We start from the raw sequence: 25,523 nt of genomic DNA, 5'->3' as shown, positions 1-25,523 counted from the left end.
GGGCTGGATCGCTGATAACTTCTCCCCGTGTAAGTGTAAAGGAGACAGCTATGACGGGAAACCAGCTATGAACAGTTCAAGTGCACACTAATAACACAAACTGTCCTCCTGAACTAGCAATCACATCCTATCAAACTCTCCTTACATAGATTTATGAAGAAAATGATGACGCCTGGCTTAACTGAACATACCTCAACCACTATGTTTACTTTTAGTGCAAACCCCTGGGAGGGAACACAAGTTCTAGGACAGTTTTACAGACATAAAGGCTTACCCCAACTCACTAAAGTAGCTACTGATATGTGCCAATACGATACTAGGGTGGTGGCAGACCCAATTCCCATGATGTTTATCCAAGGAACACACGAGTAAAGTAGATGAGGATAATTTAAGGTAACAAAGATTTTTCTCAATAAAGACCTGTTCGGTTGACCATTAAAACAATCTTTCAAACATCGAAGATATATCTATCTTTACAAATATTCACAAGATAAGTATGCAATGTTCATTTGAAAAAATAACAAACAAAATTTTAAGACAGTCTTTGTTCAAGTATCAAAATTACATAAGTATACTTTCTGTGAATGATTAAATACATTTGTAATGTCGATTTCTTAATATTCCATACTCAAGAGTCAATTGCTCTACTATTCTAGTTTCTACCTTCGCTACCTATTCTGCACTTAATTACAATTATTATCTCAAACATTAGTTTACAGAAACTTGCTTTCTTTCAAAAAGTTTAAATAGATTTTTGTATTTCAAAAAAAGAAGTTAATTTTTAAGATATAATCACAACAACATTAAACACATGTTTTGCCTAACATATTTTTCTGTTGAGTTTTTTAGATTTTTGTCCCTGCACCTTCTGATTAGTAAACTTGTTTTGCTACCAATAAAGTTTTTTTTTTTTTTTAACAAAGCAGTTCCATCAAACTGAAAGCTACAATCTTAAATCGCGTAAAAGATAAAAAGAATGATTGGTAATACAATTATCAAGTAGGACTAAATGAACTAATGCTTTTTCTTCCATATTAAATCCACTTTCTAACCATCAGATTAAATTTTAGAAGATCAATTCTGAAGTAATGAATTTATTCAAATTTTTAAATGTATTTAGAAATTTGAACATCAGAAAAATACATTCAAGAACAAATGATACTGACGCATCGATGTAAAAAGAGCTACATAAAACTACAAAAACAGATTTTTTAACTTGAGAATTTGATTTGAGATAACATATCAATATTCAAAATCCTCTTTATATAATTACAAAAAAGATTTGAATAATTTATAAAGTATAAAACAAAATGAAGGAAATAAATATTACCTTTTCCTTTTTGTTTTCCACCATGAGTTTTACGGCTAACATGTTCACGCTCTTTTAAACCATCAGTAGATGTTTCACAGGTTGCAGATTTTGGTTTAACAGGAGCTATTGAAACAGATGGTGTCATCATATGAGGCTTATTAAGCAAGTTCTTAGCAAAGTTTGACATTTTTGATGCTGTATTTGTCGATGCCGATGTACTTTTCTGATTACGTAACATTTCTAATACCTGTAAAATATTAAATAAATATTTATGAAAAGATAACCTAAAATAATTATCTCCTTAATACATTTAAATATTCATACAGGTGAAAAAAAGGTACCTTATGCACAATTTTACATAATCCTTTCAAATAAATTAAGATTGTCAGAATAAGAAAAAAAGAAACTGGTATAATGATCCATAAAACTCTTATTTTTTCAATCAAGTGGTTTGTAACTCTTTGAACATTTCTTTTGGAATAAATACTATAAATGAGAGAACAATATCGGCTGACTTCAGTGTTAAATCTTACACCAACATTAACAGGAATTAAATATATTATTCCATGAAGTAATGAAACCCTGTTATTTGATTTAATTGGAACAGTAATCTGGATTACACAGATTTTAACAAAGTAATTATTTAATGTACTTAATTCATAGCAAAATAATTTATTATACAATACATATTTCTAAATACATTTATTAAAATAACCATTTAATTTATGTACTTACAACTGAAAAATGCTGTGTGCAGGCATGCTATAAATTGGCTGCTTGATAAAAAACTGATACTGTAATTTTTGAAATTAATTGGTTTACTCTAGTTAATCAGATAATTTTCATATCTTCCCATTGTATATTTTTTTATAGAGTCAAAAAATTTGGGTATCCTTTACAATTCTCTGTATAAACCATACAAATAAGGTGCCACTGACACTTTTGTGAATCTCTACTTTGATTATTTTTCTCATATGTTTTGCAGAAGGATGTGATTCTGAAGAACATCATTTTTCTAGTTCAGTTGTATTCAGAAATAATTTTTTACCCATACTGCTCCTACCCATAAATTTAAATGCATTTAACTTTTCTTCTGTCATAACAACTTCTTTCATCAAGATGATAACCAATACTTCAGACTAAAATTGTTCCCAAACTAATAAGAACAAGTTCTGCCAAAAACACATATAATGCTCAAATAAAGTAGGATATGAAATTTTTTTGTCTTCAGTCATTTGACTGGTTTGATGCAGCTCTCCAAGATTCCCTATCTAGTGCTAGTCGTTTCATTTCGTTATATCCTCTACATCCTACATCCCTAACAATTTGTTTTACATATTCCAAACGTGGCCTGCCTACACAATTTTTTCCTTCTACCTGTCCTTCCAATACTAAAGCAACTATAGTATGCCAGGATGCCTTAGTATGTGGCCCATAAGTCTGTCTCTTCTTTTAGCTATATTTTTCTAAACGCTTCTTTCTTCATGTAATTGCTCCAACACCTCTTCATTTGTCACTTTATCCACCCATCTGATTTTTAACATTCTCCTGTAGCTCCACATTTCAAAAGCTTCTAATCTTTTCTTCTCAGATACTCCGATCATCCAAGTTTCACTTCCATATAAAGCGACACTCCAAACATATACTTTCAAAAATCTTTTCCTGACCTTTAAATTAATTTTTGATGTAAACAAATTATATTTCTGACTGAAGGCTCATTTCGCTTGTGCTATTCGGCATTTTATATCGCTCCTGCTTCGTCCATCTTTAGTAATTCTACTTACCAAATAACAAAATTCTTCTACCTCCAAAATCTTTACTTCTCCTATTTTCACATTCAGTGGTCCATATTCGTTATTTCTACTACATTTCATTACTTTTGTTTTGTTCTTGTTTATTTTCATGAAATAGTTCTTGCGTAGGACTTCATCTATGCCATTCATTGTTTCTTCTAAATCCATTTTACTCTCAGTTAGAATTACTATATCATCAGCAAATCGGAGCATCCTTATCTTTTCACCTTGTACTGTTACTCCGAATCTATATTGTCCTTTAACATCATTAACTGCTAGTTCCACGTAAAGATTAAAAAGCAACGGGGATAGGGAACATCCTTGTCGGACTCCCTTTCTTATTACGGCTTCTTTTTTATGTTATTCAATTATTACTGTTGTTGTTTGGTTCCTGTAAATGTTAGCAATTGTTCTTCTATCTCTGTATTTGACTCTAATTTTTTTTTAAATGTTGAACATTTTATTCCAGTCTACGTTGCCTTTTCTAGATCTACGAATCTACGAATGCCTTTTCTAGATCTATAAATGCCAAGTATGTTGGTTTGTTTTTCTTTAATCTTCCTTCCACATTTAATCTGAGGCCTAAAATTGCTTCCCTTGTCTCTATACTTTTCCTGAAACCAAATTGGTCTTCTCCTAACACTTCTTCCACTCTCCTCTCAATTCTTCTGTATAGAATTCTAGTGAAGATTTTTGATGCATGACTAGTTAAACTAATTGTTCTGTATTCTTCACATTTATTTGTTCCTGCTTTCTTTGGTATCATGACTATAACACTTTTTTTGAAGTTTGACGGAACTTCACCTTTATCATAAATATTACACACCAGTTTGTATAATCTATCAATCGCTTCCTCATCTGCACTGCGCAATAATTCTACTTGTATTTTGTCTATTCCAGGAACCTTTCTGCCATTCAAATACATTATATGAAATATAATGTAACAAAAGTCAGTGCCTTATTTTGGAAAAGATGTAAAACAATACAGGCCTACTTCAGTTTATTTTTGTATGTTTTTATTCAATTAAAATTAATTTTCATTTTGTTCTCCAGTGATACAGTTAATGTGGAATTCAGAGAATTGCAGGTTCAAATTACACGGGTTCTAACTGTATTCCAAGAAGTAATGGAAAAATAAAATTTAGGAGCACGATATATGGTAGTATAATAAATTCCTTTAAGGTAAAAATTTTAAAAAATAACTACGCAAGTGAACAACACAGCTATTTATTATAGTTTTACAGCTCCACTACATCACCAGTTTTTGGAATTAATCACTATACAACTACCACTTCAAGATTTTTTTCTATTTAACCCTTTAATGACCACATGATGATTTTTCATCAAGTTCAATTTTATGCTAAAAAAAACCCAATTGGCGATGTTTCGTCAATCTCATTTTTTATGCGAGAAAGACGATTTGGCAAAATTTCATCACTGTTAAAATGAACATTTTACTGATCACATGTTTAGTCGTCATGGCAGACATGGCAGTCTGCTTGATAGAGTTTACATTGTTACTGTTTAAAGTTACGTGACATCGCAATTAATATTTGGATGGTAAACAAAAATAATTATTTTGAACTTAATGACTGTTTATATTTTTATTTTTAGAGAACATTTAATCATGTCCGTTGCATAATACATAAATGTCATTCATTTGTTATTGTTTTAAGCTGGCTGTGAAATCATAATTCATTCAGAGTGAAAAGGAATGCTTTATTTAGTTTTTTATTTTACAACACTGTATTTATTGATGTGTTACAAGTATGTTAAAGTGCTGAGAACATTGTGCGTTTATCATTGTTTTTAGTAGTTTGTGATGTTCAGATCTTAATATTATATTTATTTATTCTTAATATTTTGTTTTCTTTTTTCCAACAATATTTATTAGCGAGTTGCTATAATACGCAAAATGTGCAGTGTATTTTAAATCAGTGAAATTGATCGGGAACTTAGGAATGCTCAACCTGATAATGATTTTTGTACTAATAGTTCTAAAAAAAACTTAATTTTACAATTTTGGCAAATATATCATATTTCTTGCCGAGAATAAGGAAATTTTCAGGTTTAACACAAAACAGGCCAACAATTCTAAAAATCATGATTCCTATAATAAAACTGTTTCTTGAAGAGTTAAGTGACTTCAAACTAATTTTTTTTGTTTTTTTTATTTATTTTTTCAGTTCTTTAATCTTTCGAATAAGATATGCCAATAAAAAACATTTCTAGCTGATAGCGCATTGGTAGTCCTAAATTTAAAAAAAAAAGGCTAAAACATATTGGTAATAAAAAATTTTATAAATTTTTTAACATGAGCTTACAAATAGTCACCATAAAACCCTGTACAGTTTTTTTACCAACAATAATACAAGCATGCAATTTTTTTAACCACTTCCCAAAAAGGTCTGGTCCTCAGAGTTAAAATATAAATAGTGAGTTAATTGTGAACAAATAAATAGTGAGTTAATAGTGAACAAATAAATAGTCGTTAATAGTGAACAAATAAATAGTGAGTTAGTAGTGAACAAATTTAGACTTGATCACAGCCTCAGAGTATTAACATTTCAAAATGGCTATGCGATTCTGTAGCTTATTGCAGAACAAGCAATTAATTACGAAAAACAGCATTGTTATTCTTTAAACTGTAAACTGATATCATAAAAAATGTTTTGAATCGTGTTAATTATGAATTCAATTTTAAGATTAAAATTTAGTTTTCGTAGACACAACTATCATTTTAAACAGTAAAAAGATCACTGAATATGCAAACTAATAATAATAATAAAAAAAACAGCCTAAATAACTTCATTCAAATACTTTTAACACCAACACTAACTCTTAAAATAATTCCAATGTTGGCAAAAAGTATCAGTTTTCATTTAAAATGCTATGAAATTCTAGACTTAATATTATTAAGTTACAAAAATTAACGATATTATGTGATGAGAAAGATGTAAATATTAATACAGGTGACTCATGAAGAAATGCAAAGAATTTGAGGATATATTTTTTCCAAGCGAAAATAAAGAAAAAGAGTTCATATAACATGAATTTAGAAATAGCATGCAAAAGATTTTGCCCTGATTTCTGCAAGTGTAAAATAAAGTCGTAATGAAATTTTTAAAACTTTAAGAGGTAAATTTGATGGTTTCATGTGGTTTTTGACTTGAAGAATTGAATAAAATTGATACCAGAAATGTGTTTCTTATAATTTTTTAGAAAATTATTGTAAATCACAGAAAAAGTTGGTGAAACAAGTAACAGAATACAATTTTTTTAGATTTCATATACAACTTTGTTAAGTTGCCAGTAAACAAAAAATAATTCTGAGAAAAATTAATAACTTAGCATGAAAGAGTTTAAAAAATTTGACTTTTATTAAAAACAAAAGCTGACTGAATCGTAACATAAAACCACTGTATTACAATTCTAAACTGAAACAAGAATCATTTTAATATTAGAAAATATCTAGAAAAAAATTATTAGAAGTAGATAAAAAGAATAATGAAAAAAAGTGATAATTTAATGGCATTATTTACAATTTCATTGTTATGTTAAAAATATCAAATAAAAAGAATTGAATATTTTTTTTATGCTTGTTGCATATTTTTATACGCTTTTAAAATTGAAGAAAATTAAAATGGTTGAGTATCACTTTATAAAGATGCCTTTTCTGTTTTCAAATAAAGCATATGCAGACAATTTTTGGGTATAATAATGTAAGTACACCATTCACACCCAAATAAAAGAACTCCAAATCTAAAAGCATCATATTTCAGTGTTTACGCAAAACTGGTCTTTCCCATCATATTTATATATGTTAACACCAAGAACAACACTGGTCCTGAAGAGGAGAATGTAATTCAGCAAGTTCAATGTAGATCCTTACCGAGGCCTTTCTTGGTACTAGAATAATTTTAAATTGCACCAGTTTGTAGCACAATACAGTGAATACTTTGTAAAGAAATTCTCTACTGCTAACATTTTCAGGAGATTTAAAATTTACTACCAGAGACTAGTCTGCTTCTAAATCTCTGCCATTGATTTCTAAACTGCAATTACAAAATTCTTTTTTATTTACAGATTAGGCACTTTTCCAAGAAATTGAATTAATAATCACCATTAGTTTCAAAAATCCACACGACAAGTAGAAAGTAATTTCCAACACAGATTTTATGTTAATGTTTGATGTCGTATTACTGACAAAAATATTATTGGAACATTTATTTTTGAAGCTCGTCTTACAATCTTAATTGTGTGCTTACATTTCTTAGAAAATAATTCACCATTTATTAAAAAAAAAAACATTCCACTAATAACATGATAAAAAATGAGTTTTCAACATGACAGAACTCCTCTTTTAAGTAAAGAAATTAGGAATTGTTTGAATATTATTCGACTTATGAACCGTTGGATTGGACAAGATGGACCGATTAATTAGACTCCTAATTCACCTGACCTAACACCTACAGACTTACTACCTGTGAGGTCATATGAAATCATTAATACACAAACAAAAGGTAGCTAGAAAAGAAGAATTAGCTTTTAACATTTTCAGTACAGTTAGAGTTAATTATATGAAACAATTCTTGGGTGGTTAGGAGCCACCCAAGGAATTTTAATTTGAGTGAAAATGTAAATTGTGTAAACATTGAAGGACATTCTGAACAATTATTGTAATAATAAGTTTTACTGTAATACATTTCTATTTAATAATCAATTTTATTTATAAATATTTTCTAAAATTAAAATGATTCTTGTTTCAATTTAAAATTACAATTGAGTATTTTCTGCCCCATTTCTGTCAGTTTTGCTATAAATAAGTCAAATTTCTTAAACTCCTTCTTCATGTTCAGTTGATGTAACAGATTTTTTTTCAGAATTAAATTCTCTACAAATTTTACTTTTTTTATTGGAAACTTAGCAAAGTTGTACATCGAGCCTAAAAATTTGTATTTTATACACCAATTTTTTTTGTGATTTGCAACACAGTTTTCTCAAAAATTAATAAAGACACAGTTCTGGTATCTGTCTTACTCAACTTTTCAAGTAAAAAACCACATAAAACCATCAAATTTACCTCTTAATTCAATAACTCAAGTTCCACAAATTTCAGTAGATCTTCATTTTACCCTTTGAGCAGAAATCAAGGTGAAAGTTTTTGCAAGCTATGGCTTGAAAATGAGCAGTTTCAGACCCATATTTATGAGTCTTTATTTTTTCTTTTTTTTTCACTTGTAGGATTCCTTTAATTCTCTCCATTTCTTCACGATACACTCTGTATATACATACCTTTTTGTTGACAATTTGTGGAGCTCCTGCACCAGAAGATAATTTTACAACAACAGTATTTGAATTTTTAGACTGAGATCCAGACGCAGCTTGACCGGAATTACTCTTTAATACAGAAGTATTACCCTGAAGTAATGAAATAACTCTAGTTTGAGTTTTACTATTTTGTTTATTCATGGCTATTTGTTTTTGTACCTAAATTTAAAAAAATATACATATTAATGTATTAACAACATTACACAATTTTTAGGGTTAATCAAATATCACTGGTTTATAATTTCCATATGTAATTTCCTGAAAATATCTGAGCGTATTAATATACCCTGATAATATTGATTATCAGAATTTCTAATTAATAAATACTGAAATATTTATTAGCATATTTTAAAGTAACACCTTTTTATTGCATTTTTATTTTATACCTTTTATTTTATTACTTTTACAGTTAGACAGTTTCAGGCAGTCAGTGCTAACATACAGGAGTTTCATTAAGAATTGATTTGATAGTATATCACATTTTTAATATAAATATACGAGGTGTGATATTAAAATACGGTGAATGAATTTTTATAGCGGCAACTGCCGACGCTACATCCATATGCTGTAATTTGTCCAATAGCGTGATCAACTGAGACAGGCAGGGACAAGTTGTAACACGTTCGAGCTTGCCAGTCAGTTGCCAGAGCCGCTAGAGTGAGGTTGTGTTTATCGCGCAACGTGGATTTTGAACAAAGCATTAACATTAAGTTTTGTTTTAAGTTGCAAAAGAGTGCCAAAGAAGCTCACAAAATGTTAGAATCGGTGTACGGTGATAATGTGGTAACTTTGAAGACTGTGTACAAGTGTTATGACCGATTTAAAAACGGAAATGAGTCTGTTAAAGACGAGCAGCGTGCGGGACGTCCAGTAACCTCAAAAACAGTTGAAAATGTGCAAAAAGTGGAAACAATGGTTCGTTCAAACAGGCGAATGACTATTCAAGAGCTATCAGAAGACCTTAACATCTCGTACAAGATTTTTCCTCGTACGAGGAAAAAAAAATGACATACGAAGAAAGTGACCAGAAAAATGGACCAATGGTTTCCTTCTTCACCAAGACAATGCACTATGTCACACCTCGCTTCTCATTCACGAGTTTTAGGCTGAAAAAAGTGTTCCTGTCTGTCCACATCCGCCATACTCACCGGATTTAGCACCATGCGACTTTTGGCTCTTCCCAAAAATTAAAACTGTGCTTAAAGGAAAACGTTTTGACACCATTGCTGACATTAAGAGGGCCACGACCGAGCAGCTGAGAGCCTTTCTGAAAGACGCCTTCCAGAAATGCCTCCAGTCATGGAGTCAAATTGGGATAAGTGCATTGCTAGCCAAGGACAGTACTTTGAAGGAGATTAAATCGAATTCTATGTAACCTTATTACTTTTTTTAATAAAAAATTATTCACCGTATTTTTTGATCACACCTCGTATATATAATTTATTGAAAATTCAAAAAAAAAATCATTAACATATAGACCACTGTGCTAACAGAGATCATGTAGCCTTGGAACTGGTTATGTGCAGCGTCAGTTTTAAAACGCTGTTACAAAATCATTTTATATGGGATCTAAGTCGGTTATTTTTTTTTATATTCACAAAGGAATCAGTTTTTATTAGACAATTTGAACGACGTTTATACGATGTAAAATGTTTCATTTAGACTAGAAAGAATATGACCATTTTTTTTCTCAGACATGTGCTTGTGTGTGTGTGTGTGTGTGACTTGTGTATTATAATTGCTATGAGGATTACGGATTTATTTATTATTTACAAAAATAGCTTATCTTACTAGCAACATATCGATGTATTGAAGCACATAATAAATGATATACGACACACAAAAAAAAAGAAAGAATTTGTGGTCATAAATACGTCACTTTTACTTGAGGTCTATAAAAATATCTTTTCAGACAAATATCGGTAAACATGTAACATACATCGATTCGTAATGAATAACAGTATACAGTAAAAATGTTTTTTTGTCAATCTGAATAGCCTTTTGAGTGGTGGGGATTTTTATAAAACGTAGTTTTCTGAATCTACTTTCACTTAAACTAACATATGTTACTAATCTGTGATTTATGACACGGGTTTTTCATCATATTTTGCCCAATTTTCAACCGATTTGCTTGAAAGTATTATTTTTAAAATCAGCGAACTATGTTTCATAAACACAAAGCAAAAAAAAATTTCGCTAATAAAAAACACGGTAGAAATGCGCAAAAAAATTCTACAATTAAATTATCGTAATTTTTGTACTGTTTCAATTTTTTTTGTTGTTACAGGCATAAAAAATATCCAATCGTAACAGTTTTTTGTCAGAATCTGTTAAATCTCTTTATATACTGTAATTTTTTGAAATTTTTTTCACAACAGGGTAGCATGAGACTATGAAGGGAGGCAATCAGATACCAGCAGGAGATACCAATCAGATTCGCGGAGTGCTAATCAACCGCGAATCATTGTGATGGGTAAAGGTTAATATTAAATGAAATTTAAACCAACAAAACACAGTAAATAGTTAAGTTAATATACTATAAAAATTCCAAGAATCGATTTTCACAGGATCCTGCATTTTCAGTTAGTATTTAATTCTATAACTACTGAAAATAAATTTAAAAAAATATATATATATATTTTTTTAATAAAAAAAATTTACTGCATAAAAAAAATGGTAACTTGCATTTCCTGCTGCAGTCATTTTTTTTATTTTATGGCTTTTAGTTAAGTACACAAAGACAGATGCCAGTGACAGTGGCAGTGACTGTATTGTTTGAGCTGCCACATTGTACACAGTCACACCCCTTAAAAATCGAAATTAAAATCCAAAAATTGTTTTTAGATATTTATCTGAAGAGTATTCACAAGCCCATAATATCTACTGAATATCTCATTTAGTATAATCGGAAATAGAGAAAATTTTCAATTATTTTAAAAATTCTTTTACCTTTCCTCACCCCTATCACGGTTGAATTTCAAAAAATCTAGAATTGGTTTTTAGATATTCATATGACGATTACATACACCAAAAATCAAATTAATATCTCTCCATTTGTTACAGAGCAATTCAAAAAAAACGGTCGGGTTTCAAAATAAATTCAAAAATCCATTTAATCCTTTAAATTCAAAATTTTGAAACTGGTTTTTAAGATATTCACGTGAAGATTACACACACCAAAAATCAAGTTGGTACTTACATTTGTAACAAAAAAAAATCAAAAAATAGTAAATTTCATTGTTACTCCATTAACCCTTTAAACTCGTGTGAATTTCAAAAAAATCCTCTCTTAGTGTGCACTTATATCGTAAGAAGAACTGTATACAACTTTTCAGCGATTTATATTCTGTAGTTTTTGTTGTTGTTGATTATGTATGACTCGCTACATATTATTTTATATATATATATATATATATGTATATATATATGAATACAACGTAGAAATTTCTCTCACAGAAGAAATGTATGTCCTCTTGTAAAATAATTTTCAGTTTTTTTTTTCAAATTTTCCAGTATTCTTGAGAGCAAGGAAAATTATTTTAATTCTGTCTTCTGCAATTATTGGAGTACAAATGAATTTCTTTAATATCGTTTGAAACTGATGACAAATAATTATAAACAAATGAACAAACCTCCTCTGTGCTTTTCCTTGCTATTCACTTGTGAAAAACAAATAGTTGTAAATTATTTCTTTAACATTATAATGTATCATAAATTTATGATACAAAGACTTTTATTGCTAATACAAAAACTTTTCTACACTGGTAGAACCAGCAATAGCACATTTTGCATATAGTCAAAAGCTACTGCTAAGACATGCTTTTTTGCGTTTCTTTGTAACAGTCATTTTCATTTTTCAATGTATTGCAATTTCTTTTCAATTTCCTTTGATAAATCATTAACTTTACAGAAACACTTCATTTTGTTACATCGTTGAACAGTGGGCTTTACAATTAATTTTGTGTGTGTGTGTGTGTGTGTGTGTGTGTATGTGTATGTGTGTGTGTGTGTGTGTGTGTGTTTGTGTGTGAAATTTAATTCAATTTCTACTATTTCAATTTTAGACATTTTGTTTCATTAATCCCAGCATTTTCACTGTTTTTCTTCAGATTGAATACTTTCATTTGCATTACTAGATTTCAATTTTTTTTTTGAAACTGAAATTGAATTGAAATGTACTAATGCAATAACATTGAAACTTATAAATAATAAACGTGGCAATAACAATATTTATATAAAATATTCCTATACTAATAATATTATTGAAAATTTGATTAATGTTTATAATTCTGAAAAATATAAACCGTACAACCACATAATAAAACATTTGAAATTGCTTTGTCTATAAAATAACATGTAATGATTGTAATAAAATTTATATTGGGAAACCTAATAGATCATTTAGGGCAAGATTTGCAGAACACTTTAGATTTTATAAAAAACAATAAGTTAGGTTTCTCTAATCTTGCTGACCAATAGTTAACAAACATTCCATCAACGACTTAGATACAAATTTAAAAATAATTGAAATTAAAAAAGAATGTGATATGATAAAAACAATAAAAAATTAGACAAATTAGAAAAGTATTATATATACAAATATTGACAAAAATTCAACTTGATTAATATGCAGAGTTTGATAATGATTTTCTTAACAAAACTGCCATTGATAGCAGCACATTTGTATAAATTATTAAGTAAGTTCATATAATATTAGTGCAGTACTGTATGTGTTAGAATTTTGTTATTTGGGAAGTAGAATTACTAAAGATGGATGAAGCAGGAGCGACATAAAATGCTGAATAGCACAAGCTAAACGAGCCTTCAGTAAGAAATATAATTTGTTTACATCAAAAATTAATTTAAATGTCAGGAAAAGATTTTTGAAAGTGTATGTTTGGAGTGTCGCTTTATATGGAAGTGAAACTTGGGCGATCGGAGTATCTGAGAAGAAAAGATTAGAAGCTTTTGAAATGTGGTGCTATAGGAGAATGTTAAAAATCAGATGGGTGGATAAAGGTAAAGTAGTCGCTTTAATATTGGAAGGACAGGTAGAAGCAAAAAATTGTGTAGGCAGGCCACGTTTGGAATATGTAAAACAAATTGTTAGGGATGTAGGATGTAGAGGGTATACTGAAATGAAACGACTAGCACTAGATAGGGAATCTTTGAGAGCTGCATCAAACCAGTCAAATGACTGAAGACAAAAAAAATGTATGTGTGGCTGGCCACAGGCAATATTTTATTTTAATTTTTGACTACATATTTCACAATATGCAACAATTTTTAATGTTTTAATTTTAATGTGTAACTTAAAAATGTTTCTGATTAACTGACAATGAAGGAAACCCTCAAAAGCGCTTTTAATGTAAAAATTGGAGAAATAAGATAAGGTAAGAAATATTGTTAAATTCTGTTCTGCTGGTAAAAAGCTAAGTTTTACTTTTGTTTTTGATAAAATTAGTACAGAGGAAGATATGGACAAATACGATAAAAAAGGAATTAATTTTACTAAATTTAGTTATATAATTGTATATAGTAGTTAAATATACTTTAAAAAGTTATACAGTGCGTTCGGAAAGTTGCCATGCAGTATGCTTTAGAATTGTGTGGCATTCTGTTCTTTCAGCAATAGGTTGGTTGCCCTGTGAATTTAATGGGCATTGCTAAGTAATAAACCAAGACATCAGTTGTTGAGTTGTGATTAAACGTGCTTCATTTCGTTTAGTGTTGTTTTGTTTATCGAAATCAATAGTTGCAAGAAACATAATGGTTCTTTCAATAGAAGAACACATTTTTCTCATTGAACACAACTTTCGTGAAGGCAACACGTGTACCGATTTAGTGAAGCTCAAGTTTTCTGAAAAGTTTCCAAATACTCCTTTTCTCACTGCAATGCAATTCGAACTTTATTGAAAAATTTTGAACAAGCTCTGTTGAAGACACTGATCCAAGTGGAAAACCACTTAAACTAAACTAACAGAAAGCGCTTGATATTTTGGATACCTTGGCTGAAAGTCCATCAAAGTCAATGTGTAAGTTAGCACAGCAGCAAGATATTGGACTTGCTACCGCAGATAAAGCTGTAAGAAAAGATCTGAAACTTTTCCCCAACAAAGTAATGCGTGATCAAAAACTGAAACCTACAGATCATGCCAAAAGACTAAATTATTGTCAATGATTTAAACTTTTTATCGACCAAACTTCTGTAGGTATCCTTGACATTGTTTTTTTACAGATTAAGCAAGGTTTCATCTGGGAGGGTAAAATTCACAAAATACACCAACTGTAGTCGACAACTAACCCCCATGAATTACACAAACAACCATTGCAATGAAAATTGGAGTCTGGGTTGGTATAATTATCACAGGTCCAATATTTTTTTGAAAATACAGTTAATAGTGATCATTATTGTACTGTTTTAACATACTTCATTCGTCAGTTAACAGAAGTAGAAATCAATCGTCGTCGGTTCCAACAAGATGGTGCCACAGAGTGCACAAAGCTATTCAGGACAATGACTTCTTTAAGAAATGTCTGGTGAACAAATCATTTCAAGATGTTTATCGCCTGCACGATCGCCCAATCTGACTCCCCCAAATTACTTTCTATGGAGGACAGTGAAACAAGCATGTATCACAACAGACCACACACGACTGATGAACTAAAAACCACAATAACAGCATACATAATGACATTTCCATTTCCAGTATATCAGCTGGTTAAAGCGTTTGAAAACAAAGTGAAATGTGCGCAATGTTGTATTGATGCTGGAGGAGGTCATTTTCAACACTTTTATAAACTATTCCAGTTGCTGTAATACCAATCTCTATAAAACGATGAAATAAAAAAAACAAAGTAATAATTAAGAGAGTTTTATCATTACACTTCCAGTACACAGCAACTTTAACGCGCTGTATAATAGTTATATATAATTATAATATTAAATTATGTCATAAAATATTTAATGAAATTATTACAAATAAAGAGCTGTGCTAAACCGTTATTGAAATATATTGAAAACATGATTATGCTCGCTAAGTGTTTACAAACAAACAAAAAATAATAAAACCTCTACATTTAAAATCTAAACCTAAATTCTTAAACATTAAAACAATCTTCAGTACAGTGGAGAAGTATATGTAAGAAAATAAGTGAACAGAGAAGAAACAACAATAAAACGTTTTAATTGACAAGCAAACAGTAATTATGAAATAATATAAAACAACAGATTTTTAGCAACAATCTTAGAATAACAATATAAAAAACTTTTCTCACAAAAAGTATTTATGTAGTCAAATTGCTTACAAATAAAAATTCTTGTTAACGATTTCAAAACAAAACAAAAAAAAAATTTGCCCAACATATTCTGAATCACTCTCAAATGATAAAATATTATTTTAATACTGTATATCATGGTATACAATTGGAAATCATTTCTGTTTCATCAATACCAAATAATCAACTAAAATTACTAAAGTTAAAGTTAATTATTAAATACTAAGTTAATCAGAATGTTTTAGATTCAAGACAAATTTTGTTTATTGTCAAGATCTGCAATACTTGTATTCACCTTAGAAAAATAGATTTCTTGCCCGCAGCGCAATACCTTAAAAAATCTGACTTAGTACATTTTATATATATATATATATCAGGTTATTTTGCTAAATCTATATATTCAAATCACTTTATTAAAAACAATGTTTAGAACCACGATTTATTTATTGAAAATAGTTGAATGTGTTAGTACCCACAAATGTTTTAGTATATTATACCAAATATAATAAATATTTTTTAGAATATACAATTGAAAATATTCTGGGTAAAATTATAAGCCCACCCTTATGTTTTATTTGTCATTACTAGCTCCTGTCAAAACAAACATTTCAAATAAGTTAAAATATTGATAAAACATTCTGAAGGAAATTACTTATTACACAGTATTACTAATAATATAGTTTATATTGTACATTTAATATAAAATTACTATTATCTTAGCAGTTCCATACAAACAATAGTTAGTCAGTTTCTGGCAGTCAGTACTAACGCACAAGAGATAATCACTTCTTTATTAATCACTTATAACATTATACTGTTTTTTTTATCGCATATTAATTTGTTATTTTAGGTTTCAAATGGAACTTAAATGTAAAATTGAAAGATTTATTTTAGTGCATGAAGAAGAAAGAAAAGCTGCAATTTGTTTATAAGTTGTTAAGTCAAGAAAATGTTTCTGCTGTCCAAAATGTAATGAAAAATTTTATGAGATCAGCAAACCTGTGCAAGTAATTTTGTTACATAAAAGCAAAAGAGTAGATATTTTGTAAGCAGGGAAGCCATTACATATGAATTTTTAGAGATAAAATCAGATTTACACACCTCCAACCACATATTTAAACCAAACCTGGGCTGAAAGCAACGAGAATATTGAAGTGACGAGATGATCATATTAGAACCAATGTATTCTTAATCGGCTGTGAAAGATAATACTGACCTGAACTGATTTTTTTTTTACATATGATCAGTGAATAAAAGGAGACAAAATTTGTTTTAACAAATCCAGAAAACAAAGAACCACATGTTAATATCATGCATGTTATCAACACAAATGGTCACTAACTGCCACCACACAAAATACCAAAAAAAATTCTTGTGCAGTACTGCATAAGAAGAAAAATTACTTTTTGTTATTCTATTTTGTAAAATTTATTGTGCAAAAAATATACAAACACATAAATTAAATGAAAAAATTTAAAAAAAATATATATTTTTTTTATTTAATATTAAAATATATTTACTATTTATAAGAAAATTTACTTATTATAACCATAATTTGACGAAATAATTAAAAATAACGAGTAGACCCAACACACGATCAACAAGTCTCAACTCAATCACACCTGTGACTCGCTGAATAAAGGCTTATGAAAAATACACTTATACGAAGTCAACATAACCTCAAACTGAGTTCATGTTGTCTGTTATCGACCTAAAATTGAGCATAACTGAAGAACGTCTCAACTAATCTTCATCAAATTTTCACAAGCAGAACTTCAGAAACTACAACAAATCTAAATTTCAAAGAAATTGATCTAGTAGTTTGGAGATTTTTGAGCCTCAAAATTTTTTAATTTTTGTCGCTCTTCCACAAAAATTACATTTTAAGTGAATGCATATTTTCATAGTCCTCATACCTCAAAACATAAAGAAATTTCTGTTTCACCCCCAATTCCACCGTATGACCGAAAGTAATACCATACTTATCTTTGAAAAGTCGGTTAATAAAGATTTTCCCAAGATAAGTAATGGAAGGATATCAAATGTGAATGAGACAATGAAAACATGGACAATGAGGAAATGAATAGAAGACTGACTAAACATGGTTTGGGTTGGAAGACCAGAACACTGCAAAAAAAAGGTTTGTTTTACATTTGTTTCATTTAAAAAACTACATACTATGGGAAAAAATATAAAAATCTAACAACTTAATACCAATCTAGAAATTAATCCAGGGAATAATTACTTTGACTTGTTACAAAGAGACCTTTTAAGAATCAAGACAAAAAAGAAACATACTGACCAGTTAATTGCTGGAAATCATTTACTGAACACCAGAAAAATTTTGAAAACCTACAATCCAGAAACTAGGTTGGTAGATCAGACTGTGTATGATCATTGGAAAGAAAAATTAATACTGAATCTATTACGATTCAAAATGTGTAGTGCGTTCAACAAAATGGGCAGATGTAAAGGTAGTCACCTCAATAGCAGCGACTATAAAAATGAAATGGTGCATCTGACATAGACGATAAAGAAACTGATGAACTACAGTACGGGCGTTTTAACTAATTTTTTTTCCCTATATTTTTGTGTATTTTCAAGGGATGAAAATTATTTTCAATAAAAGGTGTATCTTGTCAATTTTTACAAAATTTTAGTAGTATTTTTTATCATTTTTATTTTAAAAACTAAAGAGATGTGAATTATATTTGCGATATACTTTATCCAGAACAGTGTTGCAAATAAACATTCTGAACAATAAGTAGTGCTCAGGATCCTAATACTAAACTTATGCTTTTAGCATGTTATTTAATAAAAAAAAGTAACAGTAGTTTTGCTGAGAAAACAATAACATTTATCACATATAAGTTACTTTAAATACTCTCAAATCAATATTAAATATAAAATATATATATTTTATCTAACAATGATCTTATGGTGTATATATCATATGAAACGGCTACAGAAATTGCCTAATAATGATACTGAATTAAAAAGGTAAAAATCCACCTTACCAGCCTTACACCATCGTCAGGAGAATAAAATAATATCAGTATATATATTGATAACTAGCAAACAGTCATGACTGTTTAATCGTTTTAATTTTCTGACTTTATTTTATAATATTATTTTATTCTCCTGACGATGGTCTAAAGACTAAAAGATCTACAGACACACTTAATTTGCTGGTAAGGTAGATTTTCACTTTTTTAATAATTTATTAAATATATCAGCGGTAACTATGTTTGAGAAACTGAATGATACTGAAATGGAATACAAAAAAAATAGCAATTATTAATTCAGCAACAAAAACATACAAGTTCTATGAAATTATAAGTCAAGAAAGGTAATAAGACTGTCAAAAAATGGTTTGCTCGTAGCATAAAAATAAAATTAATATAACTAACCTCTCTGATAATTCTATGTTGTTCTTGTACACGGCGTAATCTCTCCATTTCTTGACGTTGTGCATTAAGAGTTGCTTGATCCAATTGACTTTCATCCATTACTTCACGTATATTACGTCGTAAATTTGTCGTCTTACGTTCCATTAAACCTTTCTCAGAATCAGAATCTGATGAACTATCGTCTGAATTTCCTAAAATATATGCAATAAAGAATTATACATCTGTATAAGTAAATTTAGTAAAATATTAAACCAATGATAGCAAAAAATTATCATTCAGAATACTTTAAACTTCAAAATTGATGAAAATTATTGATCACTTAACTAAGAAGGAAACAAAAAGTAGTTACATCAAAGTCATAATAATAATATAAAATAACATTTTTTTAGACCTACCACTCTTTTGTTTCTTTTTATCAGCTTTATTTGTCGAATCTTCATCCGATTCTATTGTTTTTCTTTTGGAACGTTTTTTACCATCCTCATCTTCTTCATCGCCTTCTCCCAATTCATCATCAGCTTCATCTTCTATTGCATCATCATCATTAATTTTTTCATCTTTTATTTCATCATTCAAATCATCATCGACTTCCATTTTAATTGCTTTGTTAATTTCTCCTTCTAATTCCTACAAAAATAAATTAAAATTAAAGAATAATAATAAACCTTTAGAATACAAAAAAAAAATTAAATTAACTCAAAATTCATTTTTCAGCAGCTAAACACAACAATTAAAGGGTTAAAATGAAACATTACGGATTAAAAGGTTCTTATTATAAGAATTTACATATTATATTTCAAAAGAAATAAAGATGAGTGGCATTACTATTAATAATTTAAAATATGCAGCTGACATAATTAGTGGCAACAACTTAGGACAGCAGTTGTAATTAAATAAAGTAAGGATTCAACAATATGCACTATCTCATATTGTAAACCTTGAAAAAACTACATCATGTGATTTGGAATATGCTAATCAAACCATTTCACTGTTTCATTACAACATTTTGTTGCACATTAATGCACATTCTTAATTTAAATTTGTTTACATTGTTGCACATTAATTAATTTAAACGTAAATAACAGACTTCATTAATTGGATGGGGAAAAATAAGTCACCTCGTACGCAAGTAGAAATGCTTGAACTGGATCTAATTTACGTTTTATTTAACAAGGAAAAACAAAAACTCTTCATAATTCTGAAATGATAGAAGTTAAATAAAAAATTAATTAAATAAAAGAAATAAGTCTTCTTTTTTAAAAAAAACCATTGTACCTCTTGTTATAATTCAACTTTAGAATAACTTTTGAAATAATGTCTTAGTGAACTGATACTCATCATCAGTAACACTGCATATTAGAATTCTTTAGAATATACTGTTTGATCCATTACTGTTTAATGTTTTATTTCCAGTAATGAAGCGTGTAAGTGAAGTTATGAATACATATTTGAGGCAATTTTGATATAAAGAAAATTAAGAATCTTGTAGGCCGTGTTAATGTGGAATTTTTGTTTAAAACTAGACAAGATGTTTACAAAAACGTATAAGGAATAATATGTATGCCTAACCCAGAGTTATAATTGGACTACCGGCATTTCAAATCAGATAAAACATTCATTGAAGATGTTTTAGAATCTAGGTAGTCATCAATATCTTCCTATGATATTTATATTGAGAGAGCTCTGGTGTGCAAAAGTGATTGGAAGACCATCCATGAAGTAGCAGAATTACAAATTAGTAAAGATTTTGACATGAAAATAGGACTCCAACATTTGCTACAGGACCTACAACAGTCGTCAATGAAACATACCCACAACATGTTCCAACAGTGGGAAAAACAATGTATTAACAGTACAGAATACTACTTCAAATCTGTTTAACTAACTATATCTGTAGAGTTACATAATTCTAAATAAACTGAACTATTAACATATAATTTTTATTTTCTTATTTTGATAGAATTTCAAAAATTATAACAAGACTAAATATTTGTTTGATAGTTCTATCTGTTAAAAGTTTATAAAATTAACAAAAAATTAATAAAATTTGGTAAAACCATGTTAACTCAATGGATTTCAAATTTTATATCACTTGTTAACTTAGTATATTTTGAGTAAGTTCTTCATATTATTTTGAGCACTTAAAAAATTAATTTTAATAAATATTCAATATAAAAGAAAATATGGTTCCAGAAAATTCACTGACATTGATAATTTTTATTATTTAAATTATAACAAATTTAGACTAACAGAATTTTGTTTTATATAAATATAGCACACTTAATCTAATTACCTTGATCATTATGGTTAATAATTATAATGTTAAAGTGTGTTGAGTTCATGAATTTTTGTACAACCCACAATATACAAACTGTAATTAATATCAGTGTTCCAATTCAAAATTTTTGTTCAATAAATTCAGATAAATGTGGATCAAGTATACAATGGTATTTAGTAGTTTAATGCATATACTTCTGGGTTACATTTATCACAGTATGGCAAAAGTTTGTGAATCTTTTAGTTTTGAAAATCACATTTATTTCTAGAAATATCAGCAAATTTATGCAATTACTGACTGATATGGTAATTACCACAAAACTTTTTTTTTGTAAGTTATAACTTATTAATCACTTAACAAAAATATTTGAGTTTTATACTATATTAAACCTTGTTCTTTTCTGGATCATTCTAGACAGTTTTTCAATTTAAAAATATAAAAAAATCCTAGTAATTATGCAAGTTCATCATAAAAAAATTATTTTGTAATAGTGAAATTTTTTTATCTATATGCTGTAACATCCCTAATTTGGTACAAAACTTCAACTAACAGAATAGAAAAACAGTTGTGAAGGGAAGAAAAATCCATATCAAAACTATTGGCAGTTTCAGATTTTTGAAAAACAAGCTTCTCATTGCTTCACTATGAAACAGCCACACAGACAAGCGCAATACTTCCTACTTACAAGGTCTGTTCAGAAAATAACCGAAAATGTTTAATTACATGCCGATGGAGACATTTAGTGATGAACAGTTGGCAGAATTGTATTCCGCATAACCTTCTCTGAAACCACATGTTCTTGGATTGTTGATATCTCATTTAGTTTTTGTGTTATTGTTATTTGAATCCAACGTATTTAAGTGTAAGTAACGATATTTATAATGTGCAATTTTCAGGAGCAACGATACAAGAAACGTTTTCTTGAAACTGGGGAAAACATTTCAACTTTTGAAACAATCTTACAGTGGTGATGCTCTGGGTCGTACATAATGTTATGAATGGTTTTCATAATTTAAAAGTGGTCAGTCAATTGAAGATGGCCCTCGACGCAGGAACTTCCACATGGGTGTCCACATGGACACCCATGTTCAGAAAATCAATGATCTGGTATATGCAAATCACCAATTGACTGTGAGAGAACTTGCAGAAGAGGTTAGCATCTCAACTGGATCATGCCGTGACATTTTGACTGAAAAAATGAACGCGCATAGAGGTTCAGTGAAGTTTGTTCCTCATTTGATGACTGAACAGCATCTCAATTCCCCCCCGAGGGGAGAAGATCCCGCCTCGTAGCGTGTTAGGTCGCTACACCACCCCCTCCATTCCTTGCCATCAATGGCTTTAACGGAGAACATCTTCTTGCCCTCAAAATGATCACATTCCACAGTGTTCAGCCCGGCCACGTAAGATGCCACCGATGGACACCTACATCAGTAAATTCACCCAGAGATAGTATTGAGTTCTGCCTTCCGAAGAAGACAGCTGACACCTAACGCTACAACGTTGCCCTCAGGAACTAAACTAAAAGCCTACTCGCGGAAGATCAAAGACCCCGCGCCTGCCACCTTTAAGCTCTAACTACACCCTAGTACGTAGATGCATCAAGTATGCCACGACAGCATATCAATCTGCAAAATTCAGTCACCCGCAACAAATATCGTTAATTTTGACTGAACAGCAGAAAGAACATCGAATGAATGTTTGTCAGCAACTTCTTGAACAAGCCAATGACAATTAAACATTCATGCAAAGGATCATAATGAAAACCGGGTTTACAGCTATGACACTGAGACAAAAGTTCAATCATCACAATGGATTGGCAAAGGATCACCACACTCCAAGAAAACACGTCAGAGTTTCAATCCAATGTCAAAGTGATGTTCTCTGTTTTTTTTTTCAATTTTAATGGAATCGTGCATTTTGAATTCTTGACTCAAGGTGGAACACTGAACTGTGTATACTATCAAGACGTTTTACTATGGTTACATGAGAAAATCCGCATAAAGAGACCGGAGTTGTGGCACAGCAACTATTCATGGTTCCTTCACCACAATGCGCCTGCACATTCAGGTTTGTAAATTCGTCAATTTTTTGTGTCAAAAATCAGATGGCTAACTTCTCTCGGCCTACCTACTCACCAGACCTGGCTCCTTGTGATTTTTCTTTTTTCCAAAATTAAAATCAGCGATGAAAGGATGCCATTTTGAAACTATTGATGACATTAATGCAAATTCATCATAGACCTAAAGGCCATTTCAAATAAAGCTAACCAGGACTGCTTCACGAAGTGGAAACGCCACTGGGAAAAATGTTTGAGTAGGAGAAGGGAGTACTTTGACGGGGACAAGGATCAATAATCTGTAAAATTAATAATAAAGATTAAAAAAAAATAAAGTTTGGTTATTTTCTGAACTGACCTAGTACATGAAACAACTCTTTCAGAATAATCTCACTGAAGGTTCCAAATTGTTTTAATGAAAATTATTCTTTTATTCAGAACATTTTTCAGTCTTATTGTTAAATGAAATACTGTACATATCCTAATACCATTCTTAAATGCTTAAATCAATATAAAAAAATTGCTCTTTTCCAATAGCCAAAGTAGCAAATTTTTTTTTTAATGCTCACTAATATTGACAAAGATCGTTATAAAAATTTAAAAAATACATAACTGTATAAAACTCTGTTTGCAGATATACGTAAATATTTCTTTTTTTAAATTTATTATAATAATTAAGTAATTAAATATTGCAATTGCATTAATACATCAGATGAAAAACAGAGTACTTTTTATACAAAATTTATTTTAATTTCAATAGGTTATCTTAAAAAAAAACAAAGAAGTAATTTCCAAGAACAGAATAGCAAAGAACAATGTTTAATTGGTAAAAACTCATCAATTAATTCATAACGTACAATAAGTTCAATTATAAGCATTTTTTTAGGACAACTGTTATAGTGATGAATTACAGATACTATATATTTTTATCTTATTTATAACACATTTAAATTAATAAATATATTAATGTAATGTTTATTATTAATACTAGAAAAAAGATCGGCCTACAGTTCGTCACGAAAATATTATATGGTTTATGTTTCATTACACAGAATTTATTAAATGTTTTTGCCAATTGTTAACTAAATAACATTCACAAATTTAGCTTACTAACAACAAAAACTTTTACAATGAAAAGCTTCAAAATCCTGAACATTTATAGCTGTTTGTGCCGTGCAGCTGCCCGATGTACCACATTGGTCCACTCTGCACCAATAGCAACTAAAATAAAAATGTGAGCACATACAACCAACAAACACATGCACCATACTTTTTTTATGGAAAGTGAAAAATAAGTAATAATTATAGTAATATTATTATTATAGTAAGTGATAATTATAATTATTCTACATATTTAATCACACAATTCTTCAATTGTAATCCTTAGCTAATATATGTATATATATATATATATATATATATATGTGTTTGTATCAGTGCAAACACATATGTATATATATATATATATATATATATATATGTGTTTGTATCAGTGCAAACTGTGTGCAAAAAACATTAATTTTTACACAGAAGTTTGTAAGATATACTACACAGAAGCATGTCAATTATTAAAAATTTTCTACATACTTTGTAAGTGTGCCTAATCTGGACACGAGAGGTTAAAAAACTGACTGTCATTATTAATAAATAAACTAATCGCAGTAATATCATGAACTGTGTTCTTATTCTTTAGGTAAACACTAACGATAAGTTATAATAAAGTTAAGTAAGGATTATATGATACTATCATGTGTCTTCAGAATTAAACAGGAATAAAATGTCATAAATCCATTCAATGCTAATTAAAAATCACCACAGTTGATCTCTGTGGTGGAGTGGTAGCATTTTGTGCTTTCATTCTGGGTTCAAATCCTTCCATTTCCATATTTATTCCTACAAGCTCAAAGCTTTTGCGATGAATTAATTAAAGCAAAAAGAAATAGGTGTTAAGCATAATAACTCTGCAAAAAGACTGAACTTGGTTTAAGCTAGTCAATGGAGATGTTTTCAAATTAGAAAATTATTATTTTTCATAGACAATTATTATTTTTAAATAAATTCT

The 25,523-nt window shown here is 29.3% G+C and overlaps 1 protein-coding gene across 1 annotated transcript in view; it reads right to left on the bottom strand.

Moving 5' to 3' along the window:
* LOC142332860 (uncharacterized) overlaps positions 1-25,523 on the bottom strand; it is a 113,608-nt gene that overhangs the window by 73,151 nt on the left and 14,934 nt on the right. The window contains exons 3-6 of the mRNA XM_075379535.1: positions 19,520-19,751; positions 19,125-19,315; positions 8,401-8,595; positions 1,331-1,559 (exon numbers count right to left, since the gene is read on the bottom strand). Of these exons, the coding sequence (XP_075235650.1) occupies positions 1,331-1,559; positions 8,401-8,595; positions 19,125-19,315; positions 19,520-19,751 (847 nt within the window). The remainder of the gene's footprint in view (positions 1-1,330; positions 1,560-8,400; positions 8,596-19,124; positions 19,316-19,519; positions 19,752-25,523) is intronic.

The sequence above is a fragment of the Lycorma delicatula genome, chromosome 12, assembly GCF_047948215.1.
Source record: "Lycorma delicatula isolate Av1 chromosome 12, ASM4794821v1, whole genome shotgun sequence".
Lineage (NCBI taxonomy): Eukaryota > Metazoa > Arthropoda > Insecta > Hemiptera > Fulgoridae > Lycorma > Lycorma delicatula.
The sequence above is the reverse complement of the archived record's forward strand: the minus strand, read 5'-3'. Positions and strand labels throughout refer to the sequence as shown.